General features: G+C 39.2%; 1 protein-coding gene across 1 annotated transcript in view; it reads right to left on the bottom strand.

Moving 5' to 3' along the window:
- Positions 1-21,963, bottom strand: part of PIEZO2 (piezo type mechanosensitive ion channel component 2) — a 283,163-nt gene that overhangs the window by 10,664 nt on the left and 250,536 nt on the right. Inside the window, exons 38-47 of the mRNA XM_062500913.1 lie at positions 18,692-18,858; positions 16,796-16,971; positions 7,890-8,279; positions 6,312-6,570; positions 5,617-5,799; positions 4,939-5,191; positions 4,062-4,194; positions 3,496-3,643; positions 3,168-3,382; positions 1,267-1,425 (exon numbers count right to left, since the gene is read on the bottom strand). Coding sequence (XP_062356897.1) covers positions 1,267-1,425; positions 3,168-3,382; positions 3,496-3,643; positions 4,062-4,194; positions 4,939-5,191; positions 5,617-5,799; positions 6,312-6,570; positions 7,890-8,279; positions 16,796-16,971; positions 18,692-18,858 — 2,083 coding nt within the window. The remainder of the gene's footprint in view (positions 1-1,266; positions 1,426-3,167; positions 3,383-3,495; positions 3,644-4,061; positions 4,195-4,938; positions 5,192-5,616; positions 5,800-6,311; positions 6,571-7,889; positions 8,280-16,795; positions 16,972-18,691; positions 18,859-21,963) is intronic.

Here is a 21,963-nt window from a genome sequence, read left to right as displayed (position 1 = left end):
AGAAACAGAGGCATCACATCAAACAAGCACAGCAAGAGTATACACGACAAGAGGGAGAAATAAGACAACATGAAAAAAGCTTAATTGGGGATTCTGTAAGCACAAGTACAATCACATCCTGAAACTGCCATAGCTCGTGTTACTCTAGATCTTGCCAGGCCATAAACATGCTTATGCATCATTACATCCATAATTGTGATTGAGCCACTGATGGAATAGTACAAGGTTTCCTAGATTCCTCCAACCTGGGAGAAGAGAACATGTTTTCCACAGGGTGGTGGGATTAATTTTATACCTCCTTACACTGAGTGTTGCATGGCATCTTTGCAGTAGGTGGGCAGCCCTCTGCTGCATATGGAACTGGGCTTTGTGACTTAGGATTAAACAGCAGAAGAAGGTGGGACTCAATAGGAAATCAACACACAAAGAACAGCTGTTCAAAGGGCATCATTCCCTTTCCTAGTCCCACACTTTCCTGATCAGCCACATCTCAAAGAGTATTTCATGTGAGGAAAGCTTTCTTCTGTAACTTTTCCTTGGAATGCAAGAAGCCCATACTGCAAATACAGTGAAAAGGCTGAAATGAGTCCATTTTTTTTTTTCTGTGAAATACATATATGCTTCAAACTGGCTTGATCACACAGCCACTGTAACAGTGTAAATGGAGGATGTGGTCTGCCTGTGTAAACCACCTTTCACTCTGAGGTATGCTGTTCCTTGACTTAACACTCTGAACTCCTGAAGAGTTTCAAACACTTCTCAAAGCAAACTTTTTTTTTTTTTTGGTGCTTATTTAAGTTCCTATTTCTCAGGTGTGTTGTCTTTCACTCTATTCCTTTCACCTCCTGAGGTAGGAGCAGGTAGACCTTCTCTAAAGGTCTCTTTGGGATCTGAAACCTTACTACCTTTTCGGACCTGCAGACATTACCTGTTTTCTAGCACAATGTGTAGCTCCTATCTCTATTCACAAAGGTGATTTCTTAGAAGTGTTAAAAACGTCTATTCCATAGGGGGCTGAATGGCTGACTAGTATATCAGGCTTCTGGTTTCAGACTGAGAGATGGAATTTTATTAAATTTGCCTTCTAGAAATAGATTTTTCTTTTTCTTGTGGACTACTGTATGTCATGTACAGAGTGTGCTGTGCAAAATTTACTGTCTTATTTCCAGCAGTGTGTGAAGAAAACTCATTATTAACCCCAGCATTTTACTATAGCAGATCCTTACTACACAAAAGAAAGAAGAAAGACAGTAAGTGTATGCTTACCCTTGAAATAAGAACAGGTTGACATAGTTGTAACTTTTTGTAAGGAAGTTGCCAAGAACACGGGTTGGATATCCACAGCGTATCTGATAAGCTGATAAGCCAAAATAAACACATTTCACAAAATACCAGAGTTGGGCCACTGTGTTCTGGCTAAATTTCCTGTAAAGGAAAAGATAAAGGAAAGTGATGAGCTTTGTACCTGTGTATGACCAAATCAGCTTGAAATGTTTTTTTTTTGCTGCTGGCAGTTTCCCTTTCCTGCCATCCTGTGAAAAGGCCTGGGTTGCTTTTAGCCCATGGCAGGTTTAAAAGAGTATTGGAAAGACACCGAATGAAGAAGTCTAAAACCAGCATCCATTGCCTCCTCAGGGTCACAGGGGAGAGACTGGGAATAGGCTCGCCAAAGAGTGAAGGCTTTGGGCAGTGCCCTTTCCCTCTGGATGCTGAAGGTCCCTTGCTGCCCAACACAGATCAGTGTCTTCCTTGCCCCCCATGATGGCTCAACTCTCTGTGAGCCCTGGGTAGGGGTTCAATCAAGGCAGCTTCAGTGGCTACCTGTGATCATGGCAGCACCTCAGACAGGAATTTAAGATGGAATGACCTCTGAAAATATTTTCTGCCCTTCCTTGCATGACTCAAGTCTTATTCCAACAAATAATTCAGACAGCTCTCCACTTTCTCTTTTCTGGACTGAACTAACCCTCAATCTCTCCTCACAGCCATGCTGGCTGTTAGTCAATAGCACAGTGCATCTGTAGCAGGTGCCTCATGATGGACAGAATTTGTCAGCCAGCCATAGCCCAATAATTTCAATTAAATCCCACTGAAGTATTTAAATTAAGAAATTTGCAGGGAGTTCTAATCTCACTTAGAAGGAATACGTGATGTTTCAGATGCAGATTTGAGATTAGCAACTTGACATAGATTTCCCAAAAGCACAAAGTCAAAATTATTTTACTTCATAACAAATCTTGACATGCAGTAGGTAAGAGATCCATTTGATAAATGATTTTTTTCCCATATTTGGGCATAATTGCCATTGTACTTTCTGTTTGAGAGAAAGTGAGGCTTTTCAGTCTTCCTTTACACTATAAACCTTTTTCTTTTCTCTAAGTAAAATAACTCGACTGTTAATGAGGTGTAAGGTGCCCAGGTGACACACTCAATTTCCATGGACAGTCAATGGAGTGAGGGAAATACTTCAAGGCAACTTTAAGTAGCAAGAGGGGAGTTAGCCAAACACTAGGGAGGGAACCTTAACACTTCTGCATTGCAGACTGCAGTGGTCAGTGCCCTGAGCCATGAAATGTTAGATTTGGGAATGAGCCTGACTAGGCATGTGACACAAAAAAAATTTCATGCAGCGGATGACCACCTTCACATCACCTCCAGAGCCAAGTGGCAGGAGCACAAGGAGGAGAAATTTGCTCTTCAGAACAGATACATATTTTAGACATTCTTCAGTTTAAAGAGATTTAAATCCACAGTCCACACATTTCAGGAAAGTGCTAAATTATAAGTTACTCTGAGGGAGACATTTTCTACTTGCTCCTTCTAAAGCAGTATGCAGCAGTCTTGGGAGCAGGGAATTGGATCAGAGGCCAACACTGTCTGAGCTGAAGGCTTTAATCACTCAATTACAGGCAATTTCTCTTTCACCTGCTTGCATTTTGGCCTGAACTGAGAATATTTCTGTACATATATAACTAATTCTTCCTCAAACTAATATTGGCCACAGTTACTGCTGTGGAAATGCATTCCAACTTTCTGCTTAGAAACGAGGCGAAGAAGAAACTTGACCAGGATTCCAAAGCCTAGCTATAAACATCTTCAATTTAAATACAAAGAACTTGGTAGAGCATCAGTATTCCACCCATATTGTTTGTTTATAGGGCTTATACCTTTCTGTCACTCCAGGCAAGATAAAGAACATCCAGAAATGTATTCCAAAAACAAGGATGACCTGGAAGATGACTTTTCCCATGACAGTCTTTTTGAGGTACAATGCTCGATCTACCACCATGGTACCAAACTGAATGAGCACCATCACCAAAAATGCCTCTGGGACCTGGTCCTCTGATAATGAAGAGGTGATATCTGCTGCAGCAGAATGTTTCTGAAATGCAAAATATAAGGGTTGTCAAGGAAAAGGGGCACTTGCATGGTGTTTAGCATCCACAAAATGTAAATCCTGCTAAGGATTTACAGATAGATGCCTCTGTGACATACCCCAAAAGCCCAAAATCCAAACACAATGATGATGAAGTCCACTGTATCTGCGAGGAACATCAGCACGTACACATCAGTCACTGCACTGTAGTCTGGATGAATAAGATTGTAGAAAAACTGTCTGATGGGCACATACACCTGGAGAGTCCTAAAACAATGCAGACCACAATGTCATTTAATAACACATAACTTGCAGTGAAGAAAGTAAAGGCTGAGTGTGGTATGATTAATATTTTTAAAGATATCTAAGATCTACTCTGACAGCCTTCACAGGACTGCAGAGACACCAGTCCTTTGTTCTGATTGCTTCTAAACCACTGTATTAGGATTTGTTTAGCAGAAATATACACAGCCAATCAAGGTCACATGGGATATTTAGCTTTTTTATCAGGCTGCTGCTATTTGAGCAACTGCTGCTTGCTCTGATATTCAGCTGGTGGGACATCTGTATACAACAAATGCTTGAATTAACACCACTAGCAGCCTGCTCCCTTTTAAAATGCTGGCTTACTGCTTTACTGTTTGGAACCTCCCCCCAAACCCACATAACTCCTCCTATTGCTCACTTTTTAATTGTAAAAGCCTTGGCTTTGATCATTTGTTCTCGAAATTTTTCCATGAGAAGCTCTTTTCTGGATTTTTGCTTGATGCTTAACACACTGCTTCCCTTCTGACTGCTGTTCCGTGTACTGGTACTTCCTGGAAAAAAGGGGAGGCAAAGGGAAGTCAGATCAAAAGAAAAGTTTAAATATTAAAGCTAGAAATTAATAAATCTTGTGACTTCCATCTCGTATGGCTCCCACATTTGAAAGAAGCTTTGAAATGAATTCTTCTGCTTTTTTTCCCCCAGTGTGATAAAATATTGAGAGCATTCAGCAAAGGTTAAATTACTGGCATATCAAAACTTGATTAATAGCTATAAAAAGAGAAAACAGACTAGTGATGAAAGCAAGTATCTGATTGATCTGAGTCAGTCACCTCAGTTGGTATTATATATATATTTAGGCTAGAGTGACCCTGCCATTTTTACAAGACAGGATATATAATCTGTTTCAATATAACTAATAAAGCCATTTTCTTAATTCAAGTACCTACAAATGTAGATATGAAAAATACATGTGCTTCGCATTCTCTCTAGCTGGAGATTATGCTGGACCAGAATTTCTGGATCTAGTCCACACATGGAGCATTCCTTTCCCAGCTTTTGGATAATGTAATTTAAAAAACATAATGAATCACAAAGTGTGGCTCTCCATTTGAACCTTAGGAAGGCTTGGAGTCCATTCAAACATGAAGATACGTTGGTTCATATCCTACTTCATCACTGAGAAGCACCAGCATTCAGTAGCCTCTGGGAGCTCCTCAGCAATCAGGTTTCAGTAGCATGATCCTATGGGAAATGAACATTTGTCCATCAAATCCCAGAAATGTCAAGACATTTACCTCTCTTAGATCTGTGTGAGGAGAAGCTGGACCTGTGAGAAAGCTGGGATATGCTGCTAGAACTTTTCCTTCTGATGGCAGTCTGCTGCTCTGGGAAGTGGACGTGGATGGACTCCACGGATGCGGCAAGATTGACAGATTTCAAAGAGGCAGAAGAGTTTCTCCTGCCTCCTGTCAGAGAGAGCTCATCATCAGTATCCTCTTTATTACTGGAGCTGTCTCCTTTCTCATCTTCATCCCACAATCCATGGCACTTATAGAAAAACAAGAAAAGAACATATCAAGCCTGTATTCTGTCACAGTGTTTATCACAGGCATTGCTCAGCTCAGTCACATGTTCACAAGGGAGAACACAAATTCAATGTATTGTGTGAGATATCATAGAAACATTTAGGTTGCAGAAGTTCTTTAAGATCATCAGCTCAACTGTTAACCCAGCACTGCCGATTTTACACTAAACCATGTCCCTTAGTGCCACATCTAAACGTCTTTAAACACTTCCAGGGATGGTGACTCAAACACTTCCCTGGGCAGCCACTTCAAATACTCAATAACCCTTTCATAGAAGAAATTTTTCCTGATAACCAAATGACTGACTTCTTTATATCACTAAAGTGATTAAAAAAATTAAAATTAAAAATTAAATATAAAATAAGAAACTATCTGAACCCAGATTACCTTTAAAATGGATCTGTGGAAGAATAAAGCAAGAAGCTGAACAAGATCATAGTGCACATAACCCTCTTTCTTCTCAATGCCAATAATATTGGGTGGATGGTAAGGTTTATCTTTTGTGTAATCCACGTGTTTATTCCAAGGAAAGAAGCCAAACTGGAAGAAGTATTTGATGACAATGGCCACCTGTTCGGAAACACAACACACTTGGGGTGTTTTATAAGCATGTCAGATATAATATCCTCATGACAGTAAGAGGGATAAAATATGACTATTTTGTCAGTTTTATGAGAACAGAAACAAGCATACTCATTACTACAGAGCAGTAACACTTCACATTTCTCCAGTAATAAAGTCAATCAAAATTCACCAACAGATAATACCCAGTGGTACCTGAGATACCACAAGCAGTGAATTCTGTCTCTTGATTAACCATTACAAAGCAACAGTTTGCAAATGGTCTGTTCCTGTGAGCAGTGCTTTACATGCCAGAAAGTGTATTGCTCATTGCAATGAAGGAAATAGCAAACAAGCTCTTTCCAGACCACAAAAATTGTTGAGAACTTTAGCAAATACTTGTATTACTGAGCCAAAAGCCCAGGCCAGATCCCAGAGATCAAAATGAGTGAAGGGACCATGCAAAGACTACAACTTCAGATTTCTGTGTTAGACATGGGCTTGCAGAACCAGCAGCATACCTCAGTGTAGACAATGGCTGTCATCCAGAAGCGTTTGCTTGGCCGAGGAACAGACAGCATGGCCCACAGGAATATAAGGATGGGAAGCACCAGGGTTATCATGGAGGCAGAGATCATGTGGTTAAGGATGATCACAAAATAGCACACCATTTCTGACCGGGCCACCAGTGTATTGTACAGAGCATAAATAAGGAGCAAGACTCGAGGCTGACCAACATAGAACTTCTCTGACTCTTCCAACTCATCATCATGAAACATCCTATGAGGAGCAGAGTACCACAAATAAACTGAACGTGAACTTCACAAGAGCTGCTTTTCAAATTGCTACTATTTTTCCTTTTGAAAAGTATTAAAATCTGCTGCTCAGTCCAAGGGAAGAAAAAAAAATAATAGAGGATTTGGTATTATAAACAAATAGCCTGACTTTAAGCTCAGAAAGCAAGAACTTCAGGCAAAATAACTAGAAGCACAGTTGAGCTGTTTTTTTTAGTTTTTAATCTCCCAGAAAGAGAATCAGCCTGGCCTAAGCACTTCAACAAACATGGCTTTTCTACAGCTGCCCAACCAACATATCTCACGCTAATCACCCAATACTGGTGTGAATTCACAACTGATTTATCACCACAGATAGGAATTTGGAGAAAAAACAGAGGTACATCACGAGACCTATGTTATGAATTGTCCAAGGGCATAAGATTAGAACATAAAAAATACCCATGGGTATTAGATATGTCTAATCTTCTATTTATATGACTCAAATACATATAAATGACAGTGACTTTCATATGCATTCATAATCTCTCTGCTTTTCATAAAGTTTCCTGGCCTGAGAAAAGATCTTATTTAAAAGCAAAGATTACTGCGGAAAGCCAGAAGACAAGATCAGATCTATACCCCCTCTCTCTCCAGATGCAGGCAGGCTGAAAGGCAGTTCTGTGGTTTAAGATTTTGCCCCTGCATTTGGGGAAGCCCTCCCCAGCTGAGTCAGGCCAGAGAGCAGCTGAAGATATGCAGTGGCACCATCCCCACTTCAATGCTGGTTATGCTACTGAGCACAGTGTCTAAGGGGCGAAGAAGGGAACACCCTCTCCCTTATGAGAAAGCACCTAGCAAGGTGGTGTCTCTCCATAACCCTCAGCTCCCACTGGCTTAAAAAAAAACTGCCAAAGGTCAGAGCTTCCCTTACAGTAATCCAAAATAACTAAAGGAGAAACGTTTTCCCAGATAGCCCTGGAGGAAACTCATTTGAAATCACAGCTGCCTGGAGAAGTCCTCTCCACAAAGAATATTTAGAAAAGCCCTTGACCCCAAGACAATTGTAGCACAAATTCAATGCTAATCAGAGGAATTATATATGGCATCTAGGAAGAAAGCAGAGATGCCTTCCAAGATGAATTTGAGTCACTTCAGAAATTTCTAATTGGAACAAGTGCACAGGAAATGAGCTTCTTCCCTTAAACCAAACTTAGCACAAGGTCTGTATCAGAATTTGTAGGCTAGTTCTGAGAAAAAAACCCAAAGTAATAATAAAATTTTACACGTTGTGATCAACAGTTTTTCCTGGTTGAGGAGTCTTACTTGTTCAGGAGCAGCTCACTAGCTGTTAGCTCGTGCGTCAGCGGGGGCAGAATTGCGTCAAGCTTGTCCGTCCGACTGTCCTCGGGGCTCACCATCATGAGGCTCTTCCCAGCTGAGTCATCTGGGGAGCCAAAGGGAAGGTGTTCAAAGCTGACAGCTTTGCTATAGGAAGGTGGAGCTTCTGCATTGCTGTCCACTGTGGAGTACAATGGCACATCGGTATCAGGAGTATATGCAGCTCCTTCTGAATCCAGGCTATAATCTTCCACCTCCTCTTCCTCCAACCTTGAAGCAGAATGAGCTCCTTCTTCCTCATGCTCCCCTTCTACCTCCTCAATAGTTTCTGTGGTCCCCTGACGGGAATAGAGCATGGTGACCTGTGTGGGTTCACTGTTGGAGATGGATGAAGAGAGTCAGCTGAGTATTACAAGACTCAGGATCAAGCAAAGCCTGTTAATTGTACCTTTATGCAGACAGCTGAGCGATCTCATTGCATTGACAGGCCTTCAAAGTTTGTATGATCTGGTAGAAAAGATATCATCCTGATTTCCTCTTACACAGATGGAACACTTGGGTCCATCTGTTCCATGAATGACATCCCACTGAACTCACAGGGACAGAGATTAAAAGAGCACCATCTTTTAACACCAGCAAGGGGTAAATTAATATTATCAAGAGAATCTACACTATCTTTCTGAAAGCAGTTCAAACATTCCTGAACAGAGTCAACACTTGCTATTCCATCTATTTAAGATGGATAGGTGGCCATGGGATTCCTTCTAAACACAGTGCTTTTAACAACAACTGTATGAGTGTTGTACACAACCAGAACATGAACTGAACACACACATATCAACTTTGATTCAAATAAAAGAACATGTAACTTGCTAGCATGAAGAAATACAAACCAAATGACAAAACTGTCCCAGTAACAGGGTATCTTGCTTACCTTTACACTGCCCCATGTTCTTCAGTACTTGCTCTTCCCTATTACTTTACCTGCCTGTTTTACTTCTGTATGTACCTACTTCTGGATTCGACTCTCTGATACACTCTGATCAGTTCTTTGCTTTATTCACCTTCCTTACCCTTGGCGTTGCATAGACTTATAGAATGGTTTGGGTAGGAAAGTACCTTAGAGATCTAGTTCCAGCTTCCCTGCCATGGGAAGGGACACCTCCCATTAGACCAGGCTCCTCAGAGCCCCATTCAACCTGACCTTGAACACTTCTAGTGATGCAACATCCACAACTTCTCTGGGCAAGCTGTTCTAGCGTCTCACCACCCTCTGCATGAAGAATTTCTTCCTAACACCTAACCTAAACTTGCCCTCTTTTAATGTAAAGCCATTTCCCCCTGTCTTATCACTCCATGCCCTGTAAAAAGTCCCTCTCCAGCTCTCTTGGAGTCATCCTTTAAATACTGGAAGTTTGCTCTGTGGTTTCCCTGTAACCTTTTCCTCTCCAGGATGAACAGCCCTCTCAACCTGTCTTCATAGGAGGGGTGCTCCAGCCCTCTGATTACATTTGTGGCCTTCCCTCTCAAGTATTTTTTTACTTCTCCCCTTGAACTTCCCTCTTTCTCATTTTAGTCTCATTTCACTCCTTCTTCACCGGTTAGACAACAGGCACCAACTCAGTGTCTTTGTTGGCTGCACAGCCCTGTATCTCAACAGAGGCAAAACAAGACTTCACATAGCTCCTATGAAATTAATGGGGCTGTATTTTCACATAAACTATAACCTTTTAGAGAAAATTTGCATTGGCAAAGCCAACTGACACTATCCTCTTCTTCCAAAATTAAAAATTAAATTTCTTTTTCTTTCCTTTTACACTGTTACCAAACTTATTGTGGCTATGTTAGATCATGTTATTTGTAGCAGAGTTTTAATTAGACCATGTAACACTTATGATGATGTGTGTTTGGATGATTCACAGTAGGACTCATCCTGGCAAAAATGTACAAAATCATAGAATCCCATAACTTCAAAACTGATTAAGTAAAAAAAAAATGTCAAACACATTCAAAACTGAAAAACAATGATGCAAAATTACATAAAATATCAGATTTATAGTATTTATTAAATGGTTGAAACACTGCTTCCCAATGTCATGTAAATCCCTGGGTTTTACCTGCTAAAAAGTGAATGAACAGTTCTGAACAGTTCTGAATAGTTTTCCCTTGCACTGGATATTAATATTATTTGATGCTTTTTCATGGCTATTTTCCCTTTCTTAATTCTAACACCTTACTGTAAATGAATGGTAAAGTAATCAAAACATATTTTAAAATCTTTCCTATATAAAGAAAAATAAAAATTGAAAAACTGGCACAATGGTGCCTTAGTTTCTAAAATACAGACATCTCAGTCTGTATTTAGGATAACTGATTAGCTGAGAAACTTAGCTTCCAGCTTCCAATTTAAGAACAAGCATCAACTCAGTAACTCCGAAAATAAGATGATTTTTAGCTGAATACAGACTTTAGCCTGTTTTTATACATCCAGCATAATGTTATGGAACAATTTCTAAAAAAAAAAATGAACTGAGGATGAAAACAAACCCAAAAAACAGAACAAGAAGTGAAACAGCAAATGAATCCTAGATCATGATCCTGACTCTGAATCTCAGAACCGTGCCATGACACAGGAGGGAGTAAAGCTTCCTGCAACCATGCAAACCACTCTGCACACCACGTGTCTGCAAACACAGATCCATGTACACTGCAGTCAGAATAATGGCATGGGTAAATGAGAGAACAAAGCATGCATGAGTTAAGCACCTTGACACTATACTGCCACTGTCAGCTGATGAGGAGGACATATCCATGCTCTGCATTTTACGAAGCCTAGGTCGAGCGCGCTCACTTGTTTTAGGAACAGAGTCTGGTCCATCTAAATCATCAAGGGTTGACTGCCTTGAGAACAGCATGGTTGCTTCAGTGTAGCAGCTACAGCAGCGCAAACAGTTATAGAGACAGTGTTAAATACAAATGGTGTTACGGTACACATGGTTCAGTACACAAATATGCTCGCCATGCAGCTAAACACTGACACAGAGAAAAAAAGGTTCAGAGAGAAGATAAGGATTTGTTTTAGAGTCACCACAGAAACACATTTTTATGCACAGGTTGGTCACAGTCAATTTCATAGAGGGGCTGCAGAAGGCCATCTATTCACTATTTCTGGAACCAAAATAGTGCTCTACATGCTTTCCAGGGGAATGGACATCTACGTGGGAGGAGGTTTTGTTTTGTTTGTTTACCCCTGAAATTTCCAGATTCCACAAGGATGTTTTGGGAAGGGACCTCCTCTGTACCAATTCTATTTTTTTTATTGATATACTGTGCTGAGTCTTTCTACACAGGTACCAAGCCAATTTCCTAAATGAGCCCTTAAAACTGAGTAAGCTCATATGCCACAAATAGAAAAAAAAGCTGTCAGACATTGGCTAATCCTCTTTCCAAACCACAGAGCCAAATCGGATATGTTACTTAGCCAGTAAAGGCATGCCAAATATAACCTGCTCTGCATGGAATGGCTTTTATTTTGATATTTACTAGGAATCCCTGATGATTCTTTCCAGAAGATTTCATTTATTTCAATCACAGCTTAAAAAAAAATCAAAATTGGTAACATGTGCATGTTGAAATAAAGAACAGATATAATAAAACCTTATCTCCTTTCACTTATCAAATACAACAGGACACCAGAGACATACGCAATACATTGAGCATTTATGTATAACTGGAGAAAATAAGAACTGGATGAGTTATGAGAAAGAAAGTACATAATTAAATACAAGCATTTAACAGAGCAACAGGAAAGAAGCAAATACATTGATGACATATGGTAGGTAAAAAGACTATTTCTCCTGTAAAAATCTTTGACAAACACAGATGTCAATGAAATTAGTTGAGTGGCCTGATGTTTTAACACGTGCAGTGACCTGCCTGAGTGGCTCAGATAGAAGGAAAGAAGAAAAGACCCCCAAATTCGGGATTTACACTCTACTTTTCTTCGACTCCATTTGTATTACACCTGAGCAGTGGCATCAGGGGATTTGCTTCCTTGGCAAGAATGATGTTTGTCCAGGGGCACAGAGAATTGGGAAAGAGGTCAGAAAGGAAGGGCAATGGCATTTTCCACGTTCCTCTGGTCTTGCTAGCTTGAAGTGAGGAAAAAAATCTGCTGGCATGAAGTTACAGTCTGCAACTACTGCCTTTAGGAAAAGGGGGAGGAAAGAGCAAAAATACGTGGAGAGAAGAAGCAGTTATTCTTAGGCCTACTCTCACTGATGATCTTTTTTGACAGAATGGCTTTTTTGACTGAGGCTAAAAGCATACCTTGGCCTTTGAAGAGAAGAAAAGAATCATCAAGATACTAAAGGTATTGCGAAATATTTTCCCTAAGAACCACCTCAATGGCAGGGGCACCTCTGTCCCACCACTTCACTTGGCCAGAACCCCTTACAAGGCACTTCATTATTTCTATGTGTGCACAAAGGCACACAAGGCCCTCCAGAGAAAGCCTGAAGGGCTGTCTGGATGGTGCATGGTTTATGATATGGGACAGGAGGTCTGCCCTGGAGGTATGATTCAGCAGCATAGGAGCTCAGGTGAACCTTGGGGTTACTAAACTGAGGGGCTCTTGAGGGAGGAGGTTTCCCTCTGCACATACAAACATGGGATATGGCCAGGCTGTTCTATCAATGAGGTTTTGGTGCTGAAATATGGGAAGATGGCAGCAAGTAGACAAGACAGTTTTGCAGTTGACCTTTCTGTGTGCTACAATGCTTCATGCATGTGTCATTTTAGATCTCAAGGGCTGGGTTTATTCTATTGAAGGGCAACACCTAATAATAAGGTGTTGAAGGATTTTAAATGCAGACATAGTTCAAAGGAAACTGTCCAAGGGACTTAAGCAGAGCAGCTGTTTATGTTCACATGCCCATTCATATGTTTTCAATGGAAGAAACACATGCCAGCTGCCCTCCCAAACATGCCAGCTCTGACCTGCCTCCCAGAAAAATCAAGGGAAAAGTATCTATTAATCCCAACAGATAAAAACATTTGTCCAGATGAGTGCCTGCAACATTTGGTTTAAAGCTGTTTTAAATGAAGAATAAATAATCAGAATAAATACTGACTGAGCAGCTGCACTGTATCCTCGAATATCAGGAGAGATGTGTGAGTTGTCACCTGTAGCACAGTCTGTGTATTCTTCATGTGCTTTAGGAGCATGCTTCCAAAATGAGAACACCAACAAAGTGGAGAGATTCACACTGAGCAAAGCTGATGTTGACTCAAGTCATTGCCATCACATAAATTTCATCCAAGCATATCTTCCTAAGTGATTTTTTGAGTTTTGTGTTGGAGACCTTGAAAGTATTAGCTTCATAAAATCATTCAGTGACTACATATTTTAAATTGGATTCTCATTAAAAGTGATCTCATATAAGGTTGATCAGGTATCCATTTTAAATGGGGATACATACATAGCAGAGATGTTTTTATCTTCAGTGAGTTGGAAATTTTGATGTTTATGACTTCCTTTTTCCTAAACAAATTTACCCTTCAAAAAGAGTTTTTGGCTTTATGAGTGAATTACATTTTTTGTTGTTGTTTTTTTTTTTGGGGGGGGGGGGGTATTTATTTTTTTTTCTGTCCATAGGCTAAATACTGACTGGCATTATCTGTTTATTTTCTGTATTAGCATATTCCCCATGCCTGCAAGAAAAAATCCCAATCAATCCCTAACAATCACAGGCCTCAATTGGACTTTGATCCAGCCCAAACAGGGGTTCTCCTTTCATCCTTCTTTATGCCTCCCTAGGCAAAATTACCTCTCCACTACTCCCTGCCTCAAGCCCTATTCTCCCTTCTAGTGAGAGAAGCACAGATAAAAGGTGGTGCTTTTAAACACCTTGACAGGGATTCCCTCATTCAGCTCCTATAGAAGTCTACACAAAGGTAGAGTGAGGAACTGTAAGTGTTATTTCTGATGGGCAAAAATGAATACAAACTGAACTGGAAACAAAACCTTAGATAACCTGAAATCTGACTTAGGAACTGTGTGTAGCTGCTATTACACAGTTGTGGGCAAAGCCCCAGAAAGGCAGCCAACTAGTTTTAGTAAATTCCCAATCATCTTACTGAAATACACAGGCTTTTTTTAACCTAATAAACAGGTCATCAATCAAATGGAAACAAACTGCAGCAAATGCTCTGCCATGCTAGATCCCAATCCATTCTAGTGGTGCCCTTCACCTGGCCCATGTGAACTTTGTGCTTTGCCTTCAGGATACATAAGAGTATTTATACATAAAGAGAAACCAAAAAAAATACCATATGAATACCTCCTAATTTCTACTGCATAGAGAAATGACTGAGAATAAATGACAGCCTTACTAAAAGGGGAAAAAAAAAAACAACCACAAAGGACACTCTACATAAGTACTTTCAAAGCTTTATCTAGGCTAAGAACAACATCTTTTGATTAGACTTATGAGAGTCAGCCCTGAACTTCATAAGAAATGTACATTTCCTGCAGCTGATCAGGGGGGTTTTTCTCTTTGGCTATCCAGTGTTTACCTACAGTAATTCCTATCCTGAGCATTGAGGATTATGTCTTTTTTTAATTTAACAGTTTCTGTGCTTCAGCATTTCTTTGTGCTTCCAGACTTCTTCACCTTACACAGGGACCTGATGTCCACTACAGAATTTTGTCACTACAGAATTTTTAGGAATGCAACCAAAGGATAACCAGAACAGAAACCCTCTGCCCCTTCCCATAAGTTCTCCATTGCAACCCGAGATCCATGATCACAGGGATGTTTTAGATTTAATTAGTCACATTTACATTTACAGGAAATCATTACTTTAAAATACAAACTGCTCTCATCTGGGTGATTAAAAACAAATCAATCAATAAACTCATAAGAAGTTTAAAACATTTCACTTTTCTAAAAAATGACACAGGCACTTCTGTAATCCCTTGAAGAGATATGCAAGAGTGCCCCAATAGACAGATGGCATTATCATTCAATCAACAGACTCATTATTGCTTCCTCTATTATTAAAGCAGATGTCCACAATTCGTAATAATACTCAGTGCAAGAATATTTGATTTTTCATTACCAGAAAGATAATTTGAGATTAGAGAAATCAGTCATAATTCTGCCTTTTCTATTCCTTTGTTTATAAACCCTGTGATATCTTCAAAGGAAATTGAGATGACAGAAAGCCATGTGGAAGTTTTTACTTTTCTGTTGAAAAGCATCATCACTGAATTCTCTGAGTTTGAAAAGAGATTTCAAATGTGCAAGTGTGCTTACAGCAGGGTAAAAAAATAGGTGGTTATTTCGAAAAAAAGCCCAAAACAACAAAATACAAGTTGAGCTCAACATTGAAAACCATCTCACTGAAGAGGCAGAACCTATACATTAAAATGGCAAGATTTGTTTTTCTTTTTTATAATTATTTTTGGAATTTGCTTCCTTTTGTTTATGGTTAAAGTTCCTGCTAATGATTGTATAGTAATTATAACTTCTATCTGTAGTAAACAGGGTGACCAAAAACTATTTAATAAAAGCAGGACTGATACTACTATTCATTCTTTAGTTGAGACTGAAATTTGTGGAGTTAAAATCTGTCCTGCGGATATCTAAGTGGGTCCAAGTGAGTTGGCAACAGAATTTGACTGCACATTTTTCTCACACCATCTGACTCGTGTAAAACTTTGAGACAAAACACTTGGGTGTTGCTCAGTTGGGCAGCAAGCCACCAAGAGAGATTTGCTCAGATCTGGTGTTTTACTGGAGTGAACCTCTCAAAGACCAGTGCTCATTGAAAAGCAATTTGTGGATATTTTGTTGAAGCATACTACTCACAGGCACTCTATTACCCTTGCTTTTCAATATTATCAGAAAGGAAGACAATTCAGTATTTTCAGCCTGCTGACATCTACCCATATGTCATTAGTAAAAGCTATGCATAATTTACTGTACACAAAAATTTCTGAGTTTGCTGGGAGTATCAAACACAATATGACACTGCCACAGTTCACAGAAGAACAGGACACAGCAGAAGGCCAAGGATTACAAAATAGCTGGATTTCCAAAGCCCTCCCTTCTTCCCCTCACATTACACAAATTCTGCAGTATCTTAAAAGTCAAGAACTCCAGGGATGCGGTGAGAACAGACTGCCTCTGTAAGAGATGGAAGTGAATGTGTGTGCCTCTGTGTGCATGAAGCAGCAGGAGCAGGCAGTAATTCTGGCAAGGGACTTGATGGCATCTGTTTTCAGAAAAGAATGAAGAAGGTGGTTTTCCTGAACTAGTTTGGGTATTTGATTAACAAACATGTAGGTCTGCTGGACTGTAATCATGGCAGTTGGGAAACTAGGGTCTTCAGATGGTTTTTGCTTTGTGAGTATGAGTGGGGATTTTGTTCTTTCAAATGCAGAATCTCTCTCAATGCAAAGCCTTTTCTGATTTGTGGACAACAAATGACAATTTATTTTACAAAGGAAAAATATTCACAATGAATGATCCCTCCACAAATTACACTCCTGAATTCCTTACACATTATCCCAGAAGCATCCTCAGCACCTCTTATGCTCCATTGCTTTTCATAAGAACAGAATTCCAATGCCAATGATTCCTAATTCTAGGGGAAACTAAAAGCAGTGAGGTAGCCATGCAGTGGAAAAGAAGTTAAGCCATCAAATGAGTCCAACACTTTAAAGAAATAGCAACATATAGTAATTTTCACTATTCAGATGGCATGGAAAAATCAAAAAGAGAATTCAACATTAATTAGCAAGTTCATCAGTATTTAGACAATATCTAGTGTTATACTTGCTGTATGATACCTCTGTCTTCCAGAGAATAAAATAAAATCAATACCTGGAAATGCTGTCATGAGATGCTGCTGAATCTAAACTATCCATTCTTTCAGATGCTTGCAAAGCAGAAGCTTGACTGGGATTTTTATCAATTGAGTCTAGTCCTGACTCCTCAGAGAGTTTCATCATATGGTTCTGGTAATACAAATGGATGCTCTCCCGTGTCGGAACATTGCCCTGTGGAGGAGAGTACAGGTAGACACACATGGCCAGGGGGAGGTGTATTCTTTGAGGAAGCAGTTTCTTCTGTCATTTGGCAAGCAACAGATTAAGGACAGTGTAAACATCTTCCTAGTAAAGAGCAAATTCCCAGCTTTTCAGAGTGCAAGTCAGATTTTGACTTAACCTACCATGGCCCAAATTGTTTGGTTTTCAAGCAAAACTGGAGCAATCCACTTGGTTTCAGGTTATATTTAGCCACCAAAACTCTGCTGATGGACTGCAAATCCTTCAGCATGGGAATGAGAAGTGGACTGCACCATGACTTTATCTGCACTCCGACAATTTTTGATGGATTTCTTTTAGATAGCTTTACTGGCTCTAGGAAAAATTATTAGTGGCCAGTAGCAGAATTTTTAAACAGAAAAAAAGCCCAAGGAACAGTACATGTACAAACTGATCTAGATTTTAATTAGTGTTCCAAAATCAAAATTTATTCGTGAATTGTGGACACAGATGAAAATCCATGGAAAAAAAAAACACTGAAGACCTTTACTCTTTCTCTGTGACTTCACAGCAATAAAGTTCATGAAAAGATGGTTTTACTAACTGTCAGACTAGATCTGGGAACACAATCAAGCCTTTCTGGCTGTGATATTGTAATCAGGATTTTAAAGGTGTGTCATAAGAATAAAAGTGAGAATTTTCAGTTCTTAGGCAGAAACACATCCAACTCATTCCAATGGTGGTTGCATTGACTTCAGATGCTACACTGAAAGATTGCTACTCTTCAAAAGTAATTTTTTCTAACTTACAATGAAGCCTTATGCAAGGACTTTTTCCACCTAACATAATCAAAGTAATCTAAAATATTGACTGGATTTTCTTACTAATTTTAATAGTTTGTAGTATTTCAACTCTGGTCCTCCACAGAGTCCCAAAACTACAATATTCAAAATCTGATGTTTTGTGACAAAAAGAATTAAAAAAATCTTAAGAAAAAAAATTTACACTTGGGTTTTTAATGAGATATGTTTCTGTACAAGCTGTGCTGCTTCTGCAGTGATAATATTGGTGCCATTATGACATCCTGGCTCAGAAATGATGGCACAAGTTACATTATAGCTCCACTGCAGGCCTGGCATAAACAACAAGAGTTGTATCATCTACTTGCATTTTGGAGATCTAAATACATTTCTATTTATACTAAAAACGTTAGTGTAGATTAACAACGTTAATCTCTGCTAATAACAGATTTTGCTAACATACAACTAGCTTGTGAAGGACCATAAAGGTCCATTCTCACTGAAGAAATGTATACCTGTGTGTTGCCAGTCACTTAAAGTGCAAGTTGATCTACAAAAAGAGCGAAATATGCACACTGAGGTAGTTTTTTGAGCTGTTTAAAATGCCAGCCTTTTCCTCCCTTCTTGAATCTATTGTCCTTTCAGAAACATATTATACTACAGATGTTCTTCAGCCAAATCCTTACATCAACCTCTCATAGAATTATTTTTCCCTTAATTTGTTTTGTGTCCAGGTAATAAATCAAATAATTTATTATTTAAGGACTTATAAACCATCAAGCTGTAAAAAAGTCCGGACTTATTTTCAAAATGCACATTTATGTGGCATTTTCATAATTTTCCTCCTCACTACCGTGATCTGAAAAGGCAGCCTTTCGTTTTTCACCGTGCTGGAAATGGCACTAGCAGACAAAAAAGACTGAAGGCTTTACCTTCTTAATCTCCCTGGTCAGCATACAGCGCTCGATCCTGAGCACAGTGGAGATATCGATGTGCTCTCTGGAGATGGAGTTCAGCCAAGCTGTGAAACTGTCCAGCGTTGCCAGGAAAAGGACCCAAGTAAACTTCAAGATATTAAATATCCTCTTGATGATGTTATCTGAGGGACAAAAAAAGCAACAGGGAGTTAATGAACACAAATGTCTTTTATTGTACTTCTGCCTGGAGTTAGATTAATTTTTCTTTTATTGTCTAATAATAATAATCCAGGCTGTGAAAGCCTGTCATACTAAGGAGTCTTTGAAGATGGCTGGAGGCCTTTTGGCTGTCTGGACCATTTTCCTGACTCTATGCCTAGGCTTATCATCTGGAATACCTTTTTCAACCTTTAAGTCCTTGGTCCTGCAACCATTAGTCAAATAAACAGTTCCTGATTTTAGAGGGACACTCTATGCACAGGTCTGTGAAATGAAACCCAAGGATTTAGGCATCTCCTGAGAGGACTAGACATCCCCAGGTCCTGTGATCTGAACAAGTGCTCAGTCAGTGTATTGAGCTGAACCTCTTCTGTGTTGAATTGCTTGTGTTTCTCTCTGCACAAACTTTGCCTTTTGTGCTTGAGTGTTGCTAAGCTGGATTTTAAAGCCTAAACTGCCTAAGCAGTCTTTGAATCCAACCTCACATCACTTGGAATCACACTTCTCTGCATTTACTGTTTTCAAAGCCTCTGTTTATCTAAGTAGGCTGCACTGAGCCACCAATGATCTCAACAAGCACAACTAGGACAAATAATAACTTATAAAACTTTATTTTTGCACCATTTTGGTAAAACAATACACTTTCCATGAATAAGGGTGTATACCAACAATAGTAGCTTTATTTTGCTCAACACATCTGTCTCAAGTTAATTTCACATTTCAGTAGCTCATTTGGCATTAATAATGGTATTTCTCATCCAAAAAGCAGCACTTTCAACTTATTTTTTATCCACTCACAAACATAAACACCACACTGGAGTCCTCATATAGTTCAAGGCCAGGCTGGATGGGGCTCTGAACAATTTGGTCTAGCAGAAGGTGTCCCTGCCCATGGCTAGAGGGTTGGAACCATGATGATCTTTAAGATCCCTTCCAACAAAAGCCATTATATTTCATGATTCCTATTCACAGATTCCATGAATCTATGAAATACTAAAAAAATTCATTCCAATAGCCAGTTCCAGAGCTTGTTGTCCCTGCTAGGTTCCAAAACCCAGAGGACTGAGTGTAAAGACAGATTTTCGATTAAGCAGCCTAAGAAATAATAGAAATCTGTCAATAATCTGCCATGCATGATGCTCTCAACAACCTCACTTCTTAGCTGTACCACAAGATGGCAAGCAAATCTCTGCAGAATGAGTGCACAGCTCCTTACAAAGACTGGAAAAGGAAAGCTATAATAAAGTGAAGAATTACCCTGTAAAGGCAGAGTTGTTTTATGTACATTTATGTGGAGAGAAACTATGGGAAAAAATCATTAGTGGTACTTTCCTTGAGAGTGGGTGCTGAAGTAGCAGTATGTCCCATTTACTTGAGCAATGCCACGGAACTGCTCTGCTAGCACTGAGCATAAGAGCATTTAGCACCCTTCACTAGGTCATATAATTATTTCAATAAAAATTTTCCCCTTTTTTCAGGACTTTTTAATGTAATTTAGAATTGGAGATTTTTTTATGAGCTATCCACTTAAATTTTATTAATTCATTTGCAGGTCTTCAAGCTGTTTCTGCTTCAAGGATCATTCATTACCTTGGAATTCATTACCTTGAATTCCAGATAATATTATGAGTAGGTGAAAAGTGAACATCACACATACACAAAAATATATAGCATATATTCTTTTTTTAACCCACAGTCTTACTCTCCGATATGTAACTTCTGCTACTGACTTCAGGAGAAGTCACTGCTCTCAGGTTAAAATTATTTTTATTATTGACCACCACTGGCCTGGCATAGTCTCACCATGGTGCCAAGTGCTTCCAGTCTTATCTGAAAGGTCATTTTTCTCTCTGGGTTGGAGGTGTCTTGGCATACATTTTTAATGACACTGTAGCTGTTCTGGCACCTTTGCTGTTCTTCAAAATTAAAAAAAAAAATCTTTTGAGGCTCAATTCCATCTAAACATCTTCAAAAAGGGAAAAAATACTTACTTTGTGCAGAGAAAGTTTCTCTCTGCCTGAGAGTGTGAGATAGGATTCAATCTAAGGTTGCTAATAATACCAATGACTTATTACCAACTACTGACTAATTTTTATAGGCATCTTCTGTAACAAATTTTACCTAGGAGCAGCCAAAGTATTTCAACAGAAATATAAAGCACTTTAAATTTATTTCCAATATAAATTAATTATAAACCTCCATCTTTTCCCCCTAACTCCTGTTCAGCACCAACAGTACATCTCTAGAGATGCATTTGTGTGATTCACTTCAGTGTTTTAAGACAGATAACTAGATTGTTAAAATAAGTAACAAATAAAAAACCCACCAACCTCCCCATCCCCCATTCTCACAGTAATACAGCTCATATCTCTGAGACCGCTGCTCTCATGAGATAGAAATGGTATCTCCCACATCCTTTTAGCCTCTCTACCCTGTAAGTCACTCAGGGACACAATTCTAACCAGAACTGTGGGAAACAATTTTATATAGAGAAGAAAAGTAGCTTTTGATGATAAAGTCTCACTCCAGGTAAGCCATGATGAAGACTGACTTAAGAGGAGAGTGTGTTTTCTTCTTTTACTCCAGTTAGAAACCAAGAACCAAGCTTGGATTTATGATCTATTATATCTTTTTGTAGGAAAAATTTGAGTGTGGAAAAGATCCTGAAAAATTCTGTCATTTCTTCTGTTGTACAGAACTGCCCTAAATCTGATTTTGAATGAGAGCATGTAAGATCAGGAACATATAATTTTTTAGTGGTGATTACTGTGCCTTGCTGAATGGTTAAGTACCAAGAAAAGCATTATACTAACATTGCTAAAACACTCTCAAAATCAATGGAGATTTTAACACAGGGCAGTGTGCAATCAGGTCTGGAATCTTAGCTTAAGTTCCTCTATAAGTAAAATACACAGCAGTGATCAAGTCTGAGCTGGCAGGTGTAATTTCTAATGTATTTAGAAAGTGAGTACAGTAGCTAATAGCCCAGAACTAGAAGTTCCTATGCTCAAGGCTTGTAAATCTTGCAATAGAAAATCTGACAGCTAGGAAGCTCTTACTGCATCAGA

Source organism: Cinclus cinclus, chromosome 1 (assembly GCF_963662255.1).
Source record: "Cinclus cinclus chromosome 1, bCinCin1.1, whole genome shotgun sequence".
In the NCBI taxonomy this organism is placed as follows: Eukaryota; Metazoa; Chordata; class Aves; order Passeriformes; family Cinclidae; genus Cinclus; species Cinclus cinclus.
Note: the sequence above shows the minus strand (reverse complement) of the source record. Positions and strands in the feature narration are given on the sequence as shown.